Source organism: Trachurus trachurus, assembly GCF_905171665.1.
Source record: "Trachurus trachurus genome assembly, chromosome: 23".
NCBI classification, from domain to species: Eukaryota; Metazoa; Chordata; class Actinopteri; order Carangiformes; family Carangidae; genus Trachurus; species Trachurus trachurus.
The window spans coordinates 810,183-828,988 of NC_139912.1; the positions used below are offsets into that span (position 1 = coordinate 810,183).

The 18,806-nt window shown below is 40.6% G+C and overlaps 1 protein-coding gene across 1 annotated transcript; it reads right to left on the reverse strand.

Moving 5' to 3' along the window:
* Positions 1-314: 314 nt before the first annotated feature.
* On the reverse strand, positions 315-17,687 carry ing3 (inhibitor of growth family, member 3). The gene is made up of 12 exons (XM_083999536.1): positions 17,539-17,687; positions 15,112-15,183; positions 14,842-14,942; positions 13,998-14,063; positions 13,324-13,420; positions 12,541-12,612; positions 12,284-12,400; positions 10,765-10,928; positions 9,008-9,237; positions 7,946-8,138; positions 775-813; positions 315-642 (listed from the first exon to the last, which is right to left on the reverse strand). The coding sequence occupies exons 1-12, from the start codon at positions 17,564-17,566 to the stop codon at positions 526-528; spliced, it is 1,296 nt and encodes a 431-aa protein (XP_083855662.1). The 5' UTR covers positions 17,567-17,687; the 3' UTR covers positions 315-525.
* Between the last annotated feature and the right edge of the window lie 1,119 nt (positions 17,688-18,806).

The following is an 18,806-nucleotide window of genomic DNA, read 5'->3' on the forward strand; positions in this document are numbered from 1 at the left end:
TTCGACAGATTTTCACAATAAAAGTCTCAAAACGTTAAACCAGAATTCATCATCTAAATCTGTCGATAAATCAATCAATCAATCAATCACCGGATCAATAAAGTCCAAGTGGAGTTTTTTCTTCTTTTTTTTTTAAACTGTATTGAATTGTTCAGACTCCGCCTCCTCCAATCAGACACCACGTTGAGACGACGACATCCTGGAGTGTGTGTGTGTGTGTGTGTGTGTGTGAGGGGGCGGAGTCAGTCCAGAAAAAACAAAAAGGAAAAACAAAAAAGTTCATGTGTTAAATCTCAGTTTAGTGTCGAGACGTGTGTGTGCATATGTGTGTGTGTGTGTGTGTGTGTGTGTGTGTGTGTGTGTGTGTGTGTGTGTGTGTGTGTGTGTGTGTGTGTGTGTGAGCATCTCCGTCCGTCTGCGTCGGTTCATGTGGCTTCTTCTTTTTTTTTTTTGTATTTTTTCCGAGGACGATCAGGAGGTTCGATTCCAGCGCGGCGGCGGTGGACGTTGCAGCTGGTGTTGAGTCTATTTGTGGCGGCTGCCTCTCCTCTTCATGGCGGCCGTGCACTGAGGGCAGTACCACTTCCCCTTGGGCGCCTCCGTCAGCCCCACGCAGCCGTAGTGGAACCACTCGATGGGACACTGAGGAGGAAACACCGATGATCAATGATCAATGATCAATAATAAATACACAAGCTCACTGGTAATCAATACGTCACATACAGACCATTTGGTAACTAAACGATAACATGGTTTTTTGATCAGGATACTCACGTCTGTGTTGTCACATCCGACCATCTCACCGTACGACACCTGCAACACAACACAGTCACCTGTTACCATCCTGTGAGTCTCTGTGTGTCTTAGAGCTGCAACAATTAATCTGTTAATCCAACAATTAGTAAAGTAAAATGATAATTTAAAAAAGTGGTGAAAATTACTCAAGATTTAAAGCAGAAGTGAGTGATATATTTGTGTTAATATAAGTCTTAAATAGTTCTATCTTCCGACAGCAATCACTTCTATAGAGTGTTTGGTCTGAAACACGGGTCTGTCAGTCCCTCTGCTCTGCTCTGAGCCGAAGAGAAAACATTTATCGTATCCTACAGTTTTTATCCAATGAGGAGAGAGAACGGCATGCAGGGCTGTGTGTGCAGCCAAGGAACGCCGTGAATGTGGTGACGTAGGGACGAGGACTGTTATGGTGCGTTCAAGGAAACTCGTATTTTTCCGACCGTGAAGTGGTACCAGTTCGATCTGGTACGAGTTCACCGGTCGGAAGTTACGAGTGGCCGTTATAGTGACTTTCACCGGTAAAACAGGTCGGAAAAACACGAGTGGGTTGCCTGAAACGCTACAAAGTCGTAAGTTGTGACTTGAAGCTGTAATTTACGATTTCAAAAGCCTGCCTGGAACGCAGCATTAGCCAAAACGACCGGACCACTCACTTCTGCTTTAAGAAAAATTCCCAAAGAAACTGGTACAATTTCTCAAAAAAGTAAAAAAAAAAAAATTCTAGAAAAAAGTGGGAAAAAATTCTCAAAGTTAAAAAAAAATCTAAAAGAAACTGGTACAATTTCTCAAAAAAAAATTCTAGAAAAAAGTGGTAAACATTTCTCAAAAATAGAAAGATTCTAATAGAAACTGGTACAATTTCTCAAAAAAGTCAAAAAAAAGAGAAAGATTCTAGAAAAAAGTGGTAAAAATCTCTCAAAATGTATAAAAATCTAAAAGAAACTGGTACAATTTCTCAAAAAAGTAAAAAAAATAAAATAATAATAATTCTAGAAAAAAGTGGTAAAAATTTCTCAAAATTTTAAAAAGTCTAAAAGAAACTCGGACAATTACTCAAAAAAATAAAAAATAAAAAAATAATCTAGAAAAAAGTGGTAAAAAATTCTCAAAATTAGAAAGATTCTAATAGAAACTGGTACAATTTCCTCAAAAAAGTCACAAAAAAAGAGATTCTAGAAAAAAGTGGTAAAAATCTCTCAAAATGTATACAATTCTGGCTTCCGGTGGCGCGCTACACGGCATGGCAGCATAGTGACTGAGCTCCGGGCATCAGCCTCAAATTCAATAATCTTTACTCAATAGGACTACATATAAACAAACAAATTACACTCTGCTTCGACGATGAACGTTGACAAAGCCAAGAAAGAAAGGTACGACCTGCGCAGTAACCCAGAAAGAGAACTCGAGACGGAGGCTGAAGCTAGCGAAACTCCGAATCAAGATGGAGGCGGCAGGGAGACCGAAACTTTGGATTCAATACGCACGGCGGTGAGTGAAGTTTTGACTACGGGAATGGCAGCGCTACAAGCCGAATTGAAAAAAGACCTCTCAGACTTCCGCGAGTGCTTCATGGAAGATACCAAAAAACAAATGGACGAATTTGTATCAGAAGTAAACCGGAAAATACAGGATGTGACAGGCCAAATTGAGGGGGCAGTGGAACGCGTGAGCCAGATGGAGGAAAACATGCTCGGCATGGAAAGATGGGACATTGGAGTCAAAGACACTCTCACCCAGCTGCTCACTAAACAACGGGCGCTACAGGAAAAAGTGACTGATCTGGAAGGGCGCTCTCGGCGCAATAATATCAGGATTTATGGCATCCCGGAGGACGCCGAGGGCACGTCTGCAGTGACTTTTATTGAAAACTTCATCAAGACGGAGCTGGGGAGCGAACCCGGCCGTGGACTGGGAATTGAGCGCGCGCACCGCTCCTTGGCACCAAAACCACCACCGAGTGCCCCCCCACGCTCCATGGTGGTTCGTTTCCTCCAGTTCTCAGTCAAAGAAAAGATCCTTCACGCAGCCTGGAAAAAAGAGCTCCGTGTCCAAAACAAACGGGTGTATTTTGATCATGATTATGCAACGGAGGTACAGAACCAAAGGAAGGAATATATACCCATCAAGAAAATACTGCGAGAGAATGGCGTGCGCTTCCAGACCCCGCTGACAAAACTGCGAGCCTTTTTTGACACGGGCCCTGTAACTTATAACAGCGCCGCACAAGCAGCAGAAGATTTGCGGAGGAGAGGATACACGGTGGGCGAGATCCCCGGCAGGACCAGGAGCAAAGACATCTCGGAGGAGACACTGACTCGGCTTCTCCCCTGGGAAACAACGGAGGCCCGACCCGAGAGAGAAAAACAAAGATTCCAGCGGCAGATCCGAGATAAGCTGAAGGAATATCGCAGAACGGAACCGGGAGCAACAGCAAGGGATGAGTGAGACACTTAATGATAACCTCCCCACTATCCTATTATTACGTTAAAATACAGGCTGGTGCCTATGGGCAATAGACAGAGCCACCAAACTCTCTTTTCTTTTTCTTTTTTTTCTACTGAGTGAGGGCCCCACCCTGTGGCCAGCTCCCTCACGGTCGAAAGCGACATGACAGCTTTTCTGATGGAGGTTCAGTTCACTGTTCTACTACGTTCTCGATGTTCATCTGTTTTATACTGTATTGTTTATTACCATTGGTCCGGGATGATACAAGAATGTTTCAATTGCAAGACGGATGCATTATCAACACTATAATATACAGTCCCTGAATGTAAATGGGCTGAATAACCCCATCAAAAGAAGCAAAATGATTGCTAAAATAAAGAAGGAAAAAGTAAACGTGGCATTTTGGCAGGAAACGCACCTTTCAGGTGCTGAACATGAAAAACTTAAAAAGATGGGGTATAGAAATACTTTTTTTTCATCATATAAGAAAGGAAAAAGAAGGGGAGTAGCTATATTGATCTCAAATGCGGTCAAATTCGAATTTATATCCCAAATTAATGATAGAGAAGGTAGATTTGTTTTGGTGAAAGGAAAAATAGACCAAAAAGAAGTAACATTATTTAATGTCTATGCTCCCCCGGGAAGCAATATAACCTTTTTCAGAAAGATATTTGAATTAATTACATCACAAACGTATGGGACTCTTATTTGTGCAGGAGATTTCAATATGCTTCTGAACCCTTCTTTAGATACAACCAATAGAACAAGAAAAAGGAATTTGACTGAAAAACGCATGAACAAAGTACTTAAAGATTTGGGACTTATTGATGTGTGGCGGGCTCTGAATGGATCAACCCCAGGTTATACTTTTTATTCTGCAAGACACGCAGTCCATTCAAGGATTGATTATTTTTTCATGTATAACAAAGATCTTCATAGGTTGAAATGTTGCAGAATAGGTCAGAGGGATCTTTCAGACCACTCAGGGATTTTTCTAACCTTACATTTAGATGGAAGACAGCGAAAAACTTTGTGGCGACTTAATACTGGCTTGCTAAATGACCATATCTTTAGAGATTCAATGGAAAAGGACTTTGCACTATATATGCAGGACAATAATAATGGAGAGGTAAACCCCAGCATATTGTGGGACGCTGCTAAAGCTGTTCTCAGGGGGAAGATTATTGCCAGGACAGCTGCACTAAAAAAAATAAAGACCCAAAAATTAGCTGGTCTACAGGAAAAACTGAGAAACTTGGAACAAATACACATAACAAATAAAGAACCCTCAATCATACAACAAATTAGACATACTAAACAGGAAATAGATAAAATATTAAGCGAGGAGGTGGAGAAAAATATAAGATTCATGAAACAAAGATATTATGAGGCTGGCCCCAAGGCTGCAAAATTATTGGCTTGGAGGCTCAAAAAACAACAGGCAGAAAACACTATCCATAAGATCAGGGATCCTACTACAAATAGAATTACTAACAATCTGGACGGCATACAAAAAGCATTTGAAAGATATTATAAATCTTTATACTCTCAGTCAGAACAGGTTAATAGCCACTCAGCTGCTGAATTTTTGAGCTCTTTAGACCTTCCCACGTTAGGTAAAGAAGCTAACGATAAACTTACCTCGCCAATAACAAAGGAGGAAATAAGTAAAGCCATCTCAAGCTTGAACACTAACAAATCACCTGGGACGGATGGCTTTCCTCCAGAATGGTATAAGTCAATGAAAGATCACCTGCTCCCCTATTTGGAGTCCAGCTTTAATTATATTCTAAAAGGAGGCTCCCTCCCCCCCTCCTGGAGAGAGGCCTTCATATCTGTGATCCCCAAAGAAGGGAAGGATAGAGTGGACTGTAAAGGGTACAGACCCATTAGTGTTTTAAATTCAGACTATAAATTGTATGCCACCATCCTTGCAAAAAGAATGGAACCTGTAATGCCCTTACTAATAGACGAGGATCAAACAGGATTCATAAAGAATAGACAGACACAGGACAACATAAGAAGAGCCTTACATACTATCGAACAGATTAACAAAGATCAAATCAGTGCCATCATTCTCAGCTTAGATGCTGAAAAAGCTTTCGATTCAGTCGGGTGGGAATATCTGTATTTAGTTATGAAAAGATTCAATTTTAGTAAGGATTTTATACATTGTATCCAGGCACTTTACACCTCCCCCACGGCAAGAATCAAAGTTAATGGCAGTCTGTCTGACTCTATAACTTTACAACGTGGCTGCAGGCAGGGCTGCCCCCTCAGTCCCAACCTATTTAATTTATTCATCGAACCCTTAGCCCAAGCAATACGCCAGGAAATAGAATTAGAGGGTATATCCATGGGAGGAGAGGAATATAAAATAAGTCTGTATGCGGACGATGTGTTGATCACAATAAAAAATCCTAATTCAGGCCTGCCTCTGTTAATGAAAATGCTAGAAACATATGGGGGATATTCAGGATATGCCCTAAATATACATAAAACACAGGTTATGACATTTAATTACACACCTAATGAAGAAATCAACGTAATGTGTAGTTTTAAATGGAACACGCCCTTTATTAAATATCTGGGAGTAAATTTGCCTAAAGACATGTCACAGTTATTCAATATTAACTATAACAGTATTAACAAAAAAATATATGATGACCTTGATGGGTGGAGCCTGTTGCCTCTTGACTTTGGAAGCAGAATTAGATCAATAAAAATGAATATTCTCCCTAGGTTATTATATCTTTTTTTATCATTGCCAGTGGAAATCCCTTTGAAACAATTTAGAGAGTGGAACAAACATATTTCACGATTCATTTGGAATAAACAGAGACCAAGGGTAAAATTTTCCACCCTTCAGCTTCCGGAGGAGAGGGGCGGCAGGGCCCTCCCATCTTTAAGGGACTATTATTTAGCAGCCCAACTGAGGCCTCTTGTATATTGGTGTAACCCTTCTTATGAAGCGAAATGGAAAACCATGGAGTTATCTTTAACAGATACACCAATCCATTCACTGCTTGGCTGTGCGGGGGTGGAGAAAAAAACACTACATACAGAGAGCCAATGGGTGAACTGTTCATTGAAGGTATGGGGTGAGGTGGTTAAAAAATTTGAACTCCAGAAACAGATAAAACTACTTAGATGGCCAGCGTATGACCCCGAATTCACACCAGCATTATTAGATCACAGATATAAACAATGGACCTATTATGGTGTTACTGCTCTATGCAAAATTGTTAAAAAATGGGAACTTATCAGCTTTAAAGATTTGTGTCAAATGTATGGACTAGGTGGGCAAGACTTCTACAGGTATTTACAGGTCCGTGATTATTTTTGTAAAAAGCTAAAAGGTTGTAACCCAGCAGAGCTATCATTGTTTATACATATATTTATGGATGCATACAACTCTGGGAAAATTAAAGGACTTATAAGCAAGCTATACCACAGCATCATCTCTCTGAAGAAGGACTCAACTGACTACATAAAACAACGGTGGGAAAAGGAGTTAAATACTGTAATAACAGAGGACATGTGGTCAAAGGCCTGGAAAACACAATCATCCTCCACCAATTCATGGACCTGGAGAGATTTTTGCTGGAAAAGTTTAATTCGTTTTTTTATAACTCCCAAACAGAAGTCCAAACAGACTGGTACACAAATGACCTGCTGGAGAGAATGTGGAGAAGCTCTTGCTGATCATGCCCATATTTTTTGGTCTTGCCCCTCCATTCAGTCTTTTTGGAGAGAAGTGACAAAAATTATTTCAAAGGTTCTATGTTTTAATATGAATGTATTGTTCACAACTCTTTACCTTGGGAATATGCCAGATGGGTTGAGTGAAGCTGATCAGTATCTACTCAGGGTCTTGCTGGCCTCAAGTAAGAAGGCCATCACAAAATGTTGGCTCCAGAAAAATGCTCCCACTACAAAATCTTTTGTTAATATTGTAAAACAACTACATGTACTAGAGCAAATGACATACTCAATCAGACTCCAAAAAGATCTAGGTGAAAAACGGTGGCAGAAATGGAAAGACTACTTAGCAAATGAATGAGACTGTATGCACACATTTGTCTTGAGGACTTATTGATCACCCCCGGACCTTGAATATGGGTAATTGTTCAATGTCTTGTATCTGTTTTTTGTTCTGTACTAAAAGTTGAAAATGACTTTTAAATAAAGAGTTTAAAAAAAAAAAAAAATGTATACAATTCTAAAAGAAACTGGTACAATTTCTCAAAAAAGGAAAAATAATAATAATAATTCTAGAAAAAAGTGGTAAAAATTTCTCAAAATTAGAAAGATTCTAATAGAAACTGGTACAATTTCTCAAAAAAGGAAAAAAAAAAATCTAGAAAAAAGTGGTAAAAAATTCTCAAAGTAAAAAAAATTCTAATAGAAACTGGTACAATTTCCTCAAAAAAGTCAAAAAAGAAAAGAAAGATTCTAGAAAAAAGTGGTTAAAATCTCTCAAAATGTATAAAATTCTAAAAGAAACTGGTACAATTTCTCAAAAAAGGAAAAATAATAATAATAATTCTAGAAAAAAGTGGTAAAAATTTCTCAAAAATAGAAAGATTCTAATAGAAACTGGTACAATTTCTCAAAAAAGTAGAAAAAAAATCTAGAAAAAAGTGGTAAAAATTTCTCAAAATTAAAAAAAAATTCTAAGAAACTGGTTCAATTTCTCTGGTACCTGGTTGCAGATGCAGTAGCGCGGCTCGTTGGGGTCGTAGGTCCAGTCCACCTGGCTGTTGGCCTCGGCCTCGGGGAGAGCCGACGCCTGCTGGGACAGTTCCTGAGCCAGGGCCGAGGAGGAGGAGCAGGAGGACAGGGAGGAGGAGGAGGAGGAGGAAGAAGACTGGTGGTTGGACGACTTGATGCTGCTCCTGGAGGAGAGAGGAGAGAGGAGAGGAGGAGAGAGGAGGAGAGAGGAGGAGGAGGAGGAGGAGGAGGAGAGGAGGAGAGAGGGGAGAAGAGGAGGAGAGAGGAGGAGGAGGAGGAGGAGGAGAGAGGAGGAGGAGGAGAGAGGAGGAGGAGGAGGAGAGAGGAGAGAGGAGGAGGAGGAGAGAGGAGAGAGGAGGAGGAGGAGGAGAGAGGAGGAGAGTGATGTCATGTTAGAACTGGCTCTAAAGTTTGATTCCATCTGAATCACTGAGAAGTTTGCCATTTATTTATAAATATATATACTGTTATTCCCATCACTGTGTGTAAAAATTTCTCAAAATGTAAAAAATTCTAAAAGAAACTGGTACAATTTCTCAAAAAAGTTACAAAATAAAAATAAAAAATTCTAGAAAAAAGTGGTATATTTTTTTTCAAAATTATAAAAGAAACTGGTACAATTTCTCAAAAAAGTAAAAAAGAGAAAAGAAAAATTCTAGAAAAAGGTGGTAAATTTTTTTTCAAAATTATTATAATTTTTTTAAGGAACTGGTACAATTTCTCAAAAAAGTAAAAAAAAAAAAAAATTCCAGAAAAAGTGGTAAAAATTTCTCAAAATTAAAACAAAATTCTAAAAGAAACTGGTACAATTTCTCAAAAAAAGTGATAAAGATGTCTAAAAAAAACTTTAAAAACTAAAGAAAGTGCAGCCCTAGTATCTGTGTGTGTGTGTGTGTGTATCTCTGTGTGTGTCTGTGTGTGTATCTCTGTGTGTGTGTGTATCTCTGTGTGTGTGTGTGTGTGTGTGTGTGTGTGTGTGTGTGTGTGTGTGTGTGTGTGTGTGTGTGTGTGTGTGTGTGTGTGTGTGTCTCACTTGGACTTGCGGCCGCGGCTGTCCGTGGCGGCGGCGGCCGGGGTGAAGGTCTGTGTGAGCGTGTTGGCGAGGGCCGAGGTCGAGTACCCGGCGGCGGCCGCGGCGGCGGCGGCGGTTGCCGTGGCAGCGTTGTCCCGCGACACAGAGAACTCTCTGCTCAGCTGGAAGTCGTTGTTCTTGATCGCCTCGTAGCTCGCCTTCAGACTGGACGTCCTGCGGCCCTCCTTCATCTACACACACACACACACACAGGGTTACCATGACAACCGACACACACAGGCAGGCAGCGGGTTACCATGACAACACACAGGCAGCGGGTTACCATGACAACGCCACGCTACAACCCGTCACACACAGGCAGCGGGTTACCATGACAACGCCACGCTCCAATCCAAAAGTCACACTGAGGCAGCGCTGAAGTTTCCTACGACGCCTGAAGGGAACACACTTTGTCCTTGTTTCTACTTCCTTCCTTTTTGACCCAATTGAACTGATCTGTTCCCTCCCTCCTTCTATCTTTCCTTCCTCTTTCCTCCCATCTTTCCCTTTGTCCTTCCTTCTTTCTTTCCTTCCTTCCTTCCTTCCTTCCTTCCTTCCTTCCTTCCTTCCTTCCTTCCTTCCTTCCTTCCTTCCTTCCTTCCTTCCTTCCTTCCTTCCTTCCCTTAGTCCTACCTTCCTCTTTCCTCCCATCTTTCTCTTTGTCATTCCTTCTTTCCCTTCATCCTTCCTCCCTGTCTGTAACAACATCTCTGTCCTGGGTGATGATCCCTCCTCTGTTGCTCACCCTGAGCTTTCTCCTGGTTTTCCCTGTTTAAAGGGTTTTCTATGGAGTTTTTCCTCAGTGGATGTGAGGGTCTAAGGACAGAGGATGTTGTTATGATGGGATGTAAAGCCCTTTGAGACAAACTGGTGATAAAAACGGGCTATACAAATAAAACTGCCTTGCCTTGCCTTCTTTCTTTCCTTCCTTCCTTCCCTTCGTCCTCCCTTCCTCCTTCCTCCCATCTTTCCCTTCATCCTTCCTTCCCTCTTTCCTTCCCTTCGTCCTTCCTTCCTTCCTTCTTTCCCTTCGTCCGTCCTTCCTTCTTTCTTTTCTTCCTTTTCTTCCATTTTCTCATTTACAGAGTGATAAAAAGAGATATCCAGAATCCTCCTCTATAAAAACTAAAGACTCTAATATGTCAACAAAATAAAACAAAGTAGTTTTATCCATTGTTCAGATTTCTGTTCTGAAAATATATGCAAATTAGCGCATATTTAATTGGATATTGGCTCATTTACATATTTAAACATAAAATCTGATTGAACTTGTAATACAAAAAATAACTGTCTTAATGTGATAAAGTTGGGAAGTTTCATGGTGAAATCTGTTAGTTAAATGTTTTACCCTGTTCACCTGTAGTGTCTCAGTGTGTGTGTCTCAGTGTGTGTGTGTGTGTGTGTGTCTGACCTGTGTGTGTGTGTGTGTGTGTGTGTGTGTGTGTCTGACCTGTGTGTGTGTGTGTGTCTCAGTGTGTGTGTGTGTGTGTGTGTGTGTGTGTGTGTGTGTGTGTGTGTGTGTGTGTGTCTCAGTGTGTGTGTGTGTCTGACCTGTGTGTGTGTGTGTGTCTGACCTGTGTCTGACCTGTGTGTGTGTGTGTGTGTGTGTGTGTGTGTGTGTGTGTGTGTGTGTGTGTGTGTCTCAGTGTGTGTGTGTGTGTGTGTCTCTGTGTGTGTGTGTGTGTGTGTGTGTGTGTGTGTGTGTGTGTGTGTCTGACCTGTGCCGTGGCCTGCACGGCCTGAGCTGCTGCCATGGTGATGGCCCCGGCCCCGGCCCCCGGTCCGGCCGGCAGAGAGCTCAGGTTGTAGGAGGGAAGAGGCTGAGACGAGTTCACGCTGTACACGTTGTTGGTGGACGAGGACGTGCTGTTGGCACGGCAACCTGGAGGGGACACGGGAGAGGAGAGAGGAGAGGAGAGGAGAGAGGAGGAGAGGAGAGGAGAGGAGAGGAGAGAGGAGGAGAGGAGAGGAGAGGAGAGGAGGAGAGGAGAGGAGAGGAGAGGAGAGGAGAGGAGAGGAGAGGAGAGGAGAGGAGAGGAGAGGAGAGAGGAGGAGAGGAGAGGAGAGGAGAGGAGGAGAGGAGAGGAGAGGAGAGGAGAGGAGAGGAGGAGAGGAGAGGAGAGGAGAGGAGAGGAGAGGAGAGGAGAGGAGAGGAGAGGAGAGAGGAGAGGAGAGGAGAGAGGAGGAGAGGAGAGGAGAGGAGAGGAGAGAGGAGGAGAGGAGAGGAGAGGAGAGGAGAGGAGAGGAGAGGAGGGGAGAGGAGGGGAGAGGAGGGGAGGAGAGGAGAGGAGAGAGGAGGAGAGGAGAGGAGAGGAGAGGAGAGAGGAGGAGAGGAGAGGAGAGGAGAGGAGAGGAGAGGAGAGGAGGAGAGGAGAGGAGGAGAGGAGAGGAGAGGACACGCCGTCAGAACAACTCACCACATGTCGTCTTATTAGGTGAATAAAGCTTCTCGTTCTATTGGCTGCAAAAAGAAACTAAATTCATGCTAAACCTCTGATGCACGTTGCCTTCAGGGACAGTTTTTCATCAACAGTCTCTGTATTTCCCTCTACCCCCAGACTTTAAAGGGATAGTTCAACATTTTGTCAAATTGGCCCATTGCCATAATCCCTATAGTCATAGCAGTAGGTTTGTTACCTTTAATTGTCGGTGCAAGCTGTTTTTAGAACGGCGGAGCAGAGCCGTGAGCTGCTCAGAGCTACGCTACGGAGGCTCATTATGGGATTTCTTGGTTTCCCTCATCAAACTCATCAAATACACAATCCAACAACTCCACAACGCTCTGGTGGACAAGTTGTGAGCTGCACATTCACCACACTATGAGATAATAACTAGGGCCGGGACTTTAACGCGTTAATTACGATTAATTAATTACACAAAAAATAACGCATTTGAATCGCACTTATTTTGCACCACGGAACGTTTCTCACTGGATGAGTTTCAGGTGTACTGATTACACTGGAGCACAATCATCTAACAAGCCGCCGACACTGATCACTGCAAGGGAGATTAATTGATTCCAATTAAAGGTAACGAACCTACTGCTATGACTATAGGGATTATGGCAATGGGCCAATTTGACTAAATGTTGAACTATCCCTTTAAGAAACCAGACCCAGGTGTAGTTGAGGTTGTGTTGTGTAGAGGTTGTGTAGAGGTTGTGTTGTGTTGTGTAGAGGTTGTGTTTGTGTTGTGTAGAGGTTGTGTATAGGTTGTGTTGTGGTTGTGTTGTGTTACCCGGTGTGTTCTCCTTGGAGGCGTCTGACGTGAGCGTGGACAACAGAGCTTCAGACTTGAACTTCTTCTCGGGGACGTGCTCGGTGGTGTGGTGGGCCGGGGCGCTGTACTTCCTCTCTACACACACACACAGAGAGAGACACACACACACACACACAGAGAGACACACACACACACACACACACACACCTGGTCATCCACAGCTCAGACCGACCAATCAGCGATCAGATCAGATGAGGTCACTCAGCTCTACTTACTCTCGGCGGCGGTGTGAGAGTGGACGTGGTGGTTGTTGACGGGCTGAGACGGACTGTCCATCTCCAGAGAACCTGAGGAGGAGGAGGAAGAGGAGGAAGAGGAGGAGAAACATCCTCGTCACAGAGAGAAAAAGAAGAAGAGGAGGAGGACAGGAAGCCTGTATTCTAAACCGCATACAATACTGCTAGTACGTACTGATTTGGCCAAAATGCAGTATGCAAACAAAAGCTAAATCTGCAGTATGCGAAAAATTCCCGGATGTCGTACTGATTTGGAAAATATCTCCTAATTATTGGTTAATAATGTAACCAGCCGGTGGTAAACCTCTAAAAACCTGCGGGTAAGTTAATTAGCGATGATTTTCTCCCCCGGGATGACGACGGAGGTTGGCCGGCCGAGCAGCTCAGCAGAGCAAACTTCTAAACAGCCGTCGTTTGGATCAACTGGCTGTATATTTGGGATCTAAACAGTTACTTTCTCACATGAAAACATATTAAAACTTAATAAAGTTACGTAATTACAGCGCTAGAGCGGGAAATAAAACAGCTTTTCACCTGTTTTACAGCTACTGCTACCCGTTGCTGTGAAATGCATTCTGGGAAACTTGTATACTGTTACTGCGGTGTGAACGGTGTCGGTCTGCTGAAGTAGTATACTGAATCCTACATTCAGTATACAGTATACAGTACTAACGCAGTATGTAGTATACAGTACGGTAGAATGCGGTTTTGAAAACAGCAGTAGTGATGTCAGCACAGGAAGTGATGTCAGCTGTGACTCACGTCTCTCCAGGATCTCCGTGATGCCGGCGTTGTCGGCCTCCAGCTCCATCTTGAACTTGGCCAGTTCCTGGTCCAGTTTCCTCAGGTGACGGTCCACCTGGAGGAGAGGAGGGGGGGGGGGGGGTGTTAGATCAGGACACACACCATACACTAATGCTGCGTTCAAGACAACTCGGAGGTCGGAACTCCCAACTCAAAACCATGGATACCTGAAGGAAGTTTGTCGTATTGTGGCTCATCGCTGAATATGAAAAATCAATGCAGTAGTAAATGATGTTTATTATGGAGGCAAATGAAGAGGAGAGGAGACGTTACAGCCTTGATAACCGTTTAACGTTATTTCCGTTACATACGAGGAACACAATTCCACACAATACAACAATCACAGCTTAATATAAACGTATTTCATAGAGGCTACTGCAATAATACACAAGAATATGCATTAAAACCTCAACAAATAACTTAAAATTTCTAAATTCTAACTGTTTAAGATGAGGGCCACCGTTTTTTTCAGACTTTGGGGTTGTTTTGAACACAGCATCACACACACACACACACACACACACACACACACACACACACACACACACACACACACACACACACACACACACACACACACACACACACACACACACACACACACACACACACACACACACAATGTGACTCACCAGGTCGTAGATCTGATTGGCCAGCTGAACCTTCTCATCTGCATCTTCCAGAGCTTTGTAATAATCCTGTTCAGACAAAACCAATCAATCAATCAATAATCAATAACACACAAACACTTATACACATACATACATATATACATACAGGGTTCCTACACATTTGAAATGTCCAAATTCCAGACGTCTCAGTAAATATTTTGTGACGTTAGAGTAAATAGTTGTGTATCATGTAAATGAATCATTCTGAATGTGTTATGTCGTTACGTCACCAGATAATCAGCAGGAGTTCGTAGCTCGGTACAAAATAATACGAACTCAAACAACTTCAGATGGGACCAAACCCAAATAAGTGTTATTATTATAAATATATTTCCATACAATAGTTTCCATTTTCCAGACCTGGAAATGTATAAAATCAAATTCCATACTTTTCATAATTAGAGTTTTTACAGCTCTGTCTTTCATGTGTTTGGTGCATGGAAAAGCTGATTTCTAGTTAGAATTAATGAAAACTTGGTTTCTTCAACACGCTATGAGATAATAACACAACGTTACCACACAGAGTTGTTGTCTTCCCTGAAGGCAACAACGTGCATCAGTGGTTTTACACGAATTTACCTCTAAAACAACTCTTTGTGTTGCATTTTGTATGAAAGGTGCTACATAAATAAATAAAGTTTGAGTTTGAAAGGTAGAGAACTGAACCTACTCCTAAAACTATAGGGATTATGGCAATGGGCCAATTTGCCAGAATTTTGAACTATCCCTTTAACAATCGCCCACTGACTCAGGTTAAACTGAGTCCTGTGATGACATCACGGCGGTGACATCACGGCGCTCTGACCTTCTTGATGACCTCCATCTGCTCCTCCCTCCACTCGGGTTTGTTCTTCTTGGCGTTGACGAAGAACTCGATGACTTTCTGCTCCAGCTGATCGGTGGCGTCTGACACAAAACATTGAAACTAGTGATGTAATCGTTACCTGTTACCTTACTCACAATTAATCTGGGCATTAAACGACTGTTTAAAAGTTTAAAAAATACAAATAAAAAAAGTTTAGTGTGTGTGTGGGTGTGTTAAACGTGACTGTGGTCGGTCGGTGTGTTTACGTACTCTGAACCTGCAGGTCCATCTCCCTCATTTCCGTGAATCTGTCGCGCAGATCCATGGGAAGCTGCTCGATCACTGCAGAGGAGGGAAACAAGAAGTAACGCGTTATTACATCACACTGAAGACTGACTCAGATTGTTCTTTAGATTGGAATAGGGATGTCACAATTACTTGTTTTCACAATTAATCGCGGTATTAAACGCCACAATTAATTAATCGTAAAGATTCTTAAATACCGTCACTTTCCAAAAAAGATTATTTTGGAAACACAGAGGCAGATTTGCACAAAAGTTAAGGTAAATGTAAGAAATATTGGTCAATTTACCTACGTAACATGGTAGAAATGTAAATGTTAGCGTCTCATTTGTGATAAAAAACAAACAATTAAAATAAACTTCCCCTGGAGGATTAATAATTGGTTACATATGAATAGTAGATAGTTAAAATATTTAGTGTAAAGATTTGTAATGTAATTATATTTTGACTGTGTTTGATTTTACACATTCATACGTTGTGAAATTAATTAGGCTAGTGCAAAATAATCGTGATAATCGTAACACCGTGATTATTTCTCTGACAATAATCGTACAAAGAAAATCTATAATTGTGACATCCCTAGATTGGAACAATAATGTACTTTTTAGTGTCCACGATGTTAAAAGTAAGAAACAGAAAGAACTGTATGTCATAAACTTGATAATAATATTAGAGAAATATAATATCACATACACAAAGCTAAAGTTAGTCACTCTAAACCCTGTTTGTTTTGTGGCATTGCAAAGGGAAACGGAACAGTACATGCAAAGTATCTGTGACTCGAATAACAAGAAAGCTATGAAAACATCTGATTTGTGCTCTTTATTCTCTGTATTTATATTAAAGCAGAAGTAAGCGATCGATTTGGCTTCACTGTCTTTCCATTTACCAAAGTTAGACAGTACTACATCATTAATCTTATTATCCTTTTATCAAAGTGGCACATTCATAAATGTAGATACACAAATCAAAATCATTTTTTTCTTACATTTAAAAACGAAGTCAAGCAGTAATATTAAAACCATTGAAAAATCTAATAACACAAAAGCTATCAGGACCTTGAACCTACAGTATGTGCTCTCTACAACATATTTTTATAATGCAATCTGTAAAAAAAAATGCCTTTATGCATCATGTAACCCCCTGGCGTGTTGAATTCACTTTATGCACAGCTCCACTACTTCCTGAAATAAGCCAGCTCGTTTAATTCCTGTCTTACATTATTGGACCAATTGATTAATCCAGGTGTGTCTGAGTAGTCGCAGTGGTCAGACACACCTGGATTAATCAGTTTGTCCAATAATGTAAAACAGGAATTAAACGAGCTGGCTTATTTCAGGAGGTAGTGGAGCGTTTTTTTTCTTCAAATTTTTATTGAAAAAGTACAAAAATAAACAACACTGGCATTTTTCATAGTGCATATACCATAAGTGTGAAGGGAATGCCAGATGAACATCATTCAACATTAGTGCAAGTTAACTCACAATAGGAACATACACATTAGTGCTTCAATAGAATACATTTAGAGCAGTTGAAATAAAAGTAAAATTAAAATAAACATCTCAAAATAAATAGTCAAAAAATAAATTAAATATAAAATAGAATAAACATTGATTTCATAAGGGGGATTCAAATCAATTTTAGTTATTCATTTCAGTGGGGAAATTCTTTAAATTATCTTATAGTTTCTGTGCCTTTATTTCTGTTACAAGTTTTAGTGATTTCATGTACAATTTAAATTCATTCATGAAGACAATAAATTTGGGGGATGACTTCATAACTCTATTCTTGTGGATGAAAAATTTAGCTAGACAAAGAATTAAATTGCAACAGAGTTCATCATATTTGTTTTGTAAGATCATACCGAAGTAGTGGAGCTGTGCATAAAGTAAATTGTTTTGTTTTGCACAATTTTTAATAAAGTTCTGAAAAAAAAGGAGGAGAGGAGGAGGAAGAGTGAGAGGAGGAGGAGGAGGAGACCAAAATAAATGAAAAACATCTTCAGAGTGTCCTACACAGAAAGAGCAGTTTAAATCTATATCTTTTTTAAATCGTTGTAAAAAAACAAAAAAAAACAACAACTTCAGATGGGTAAATTCTGTGAATTATTTTAAAAGATACTTCTTTTACCTTATTATTAACTATCTAGCAGGTAAATTTTTGTTGTCGTGTTGAATTGTATTGTTTTGCACAATTTTTAATAAAGTTTTGAGAAAAAAAAAGGAGTAGAGGAGGAGGAAGAGGGAGAGGAGGAGGAGGAGGAGGGAGAGGAAGAGGGGGGAGGGGAGGAAGAGGGTTAGCATGGCTAGGCTAACAGGCCGGTAAATGAGACTCTTTCCCCCCGGTAACCGGCTCGGTGACCCCCGCCCCGCGGCGCCGCGGCCCCCTACTCACTCTCCAGGTAATCCTCCAGGTACAACATGGCGCCGACCTTCTGCTTCAACGCGATAAAAACAGAAAGATTTTCTTCTCTTTTTCAATATGGCGCCGTCAGCCGCTCGTCTCTCTCCGCAGAAAAAAAATACCCCGACTGACTGCTGAGGTCAGCGGGGGTGACGTCAGCGCCTGGCTGCGCTCTGATTGGCTGAGCCGGCTGGCAGCGGCGGGAGGGGGAGGGGGAGGGGGAGGGGGGAGGTTGTTGACTTGCGTCGATTTGCGTCTTCAGTCGAGATGCATCATGGGAGTTGTAGTTCAAACCGCGTCCAGCTCGTTTCTCCTGTTTCTGTCCCCAGATGTTTTTATTTTACGTATCGATTTATCACATTGTGACTCTAAATGTTTCTATTTTGACAAATACACTAAATAAATATGAATAAATGAATATAATATAATATTTATATTAATATGTATTCATATATATATGTATATACACATATATGTGAATAAATATGAATATATGTTAATTTATTCATATTTATATATATATATATATATATATATATATATATAAATATGAATAAATTAACATATATTCATATTTATTCATGAATACAATATATATATATATATATATATATATATATATATATATATATACATATATATATATATATATATATTGTATTCATATAGAGTTCATTTGCAAAAGCAGATAACTCAGTTTTTTTTTTGTATATATATTTGAAAATTTTTAATTATTATTTGCACCAGGTGATATCAGTCAAACCAAAGTTGAGTGGCTTTGACCAAGGAGATGAGATGTGCAAAAACAGATGTAACTCAAAAAAACAAAGCTTTATTGAAAACAACACTCTGTAAAGAATAATTCAAAAGCATTAGCTCATTTTTTTCAAAATGGCACTTATCTGCTTTTGCAAATGAACTCTTCATATACACATATACTGTATGTGAATACATATATTAATTTATTAATAGGCTATTTATTTAGTTTATTTGATATTTAAAGAGTTATTGATCTGACACATTAAAAACTGAGTGATGTAATTGGAGGTGGGTGAAGGTATGTTCGTTCTACGTGGTTTGGAGCAGGAGCATCATGTCCCAGTGGTTATATATGTGTGTTAATATGTATGGAAATAAATAAAGATATTGTTGGGGGGGGGGGGGGGGGGGGATCAATTAAAAAACTGAGTGATGAGGTGGAAAGGATCAGAGATCTGATAATAATAGTAATACTACATTTAATTACACCTTTCTGTCAT

Coding starts and splice junctions, on each gene's coding strand:
- ing3 (XM_083999536.1), bottom strand. CDS start 17,566: ATGTTGTACCTGGAGGATTACCTGGAGA. Junction 13,421..13,997: donor CCAATCAGATCTACGACCTG/GTGAGTCACATT, acceptor CCTCTCCTCCAG/GTGGACCGTCACCTGAGGAA. Junction 10,929..12,283: donor CTCCAAGGAGAACACACCGG/GTAACACAACAC, acceptor TGTCCCCTCCAG/GTTGCCGTGCCAACAGCACG.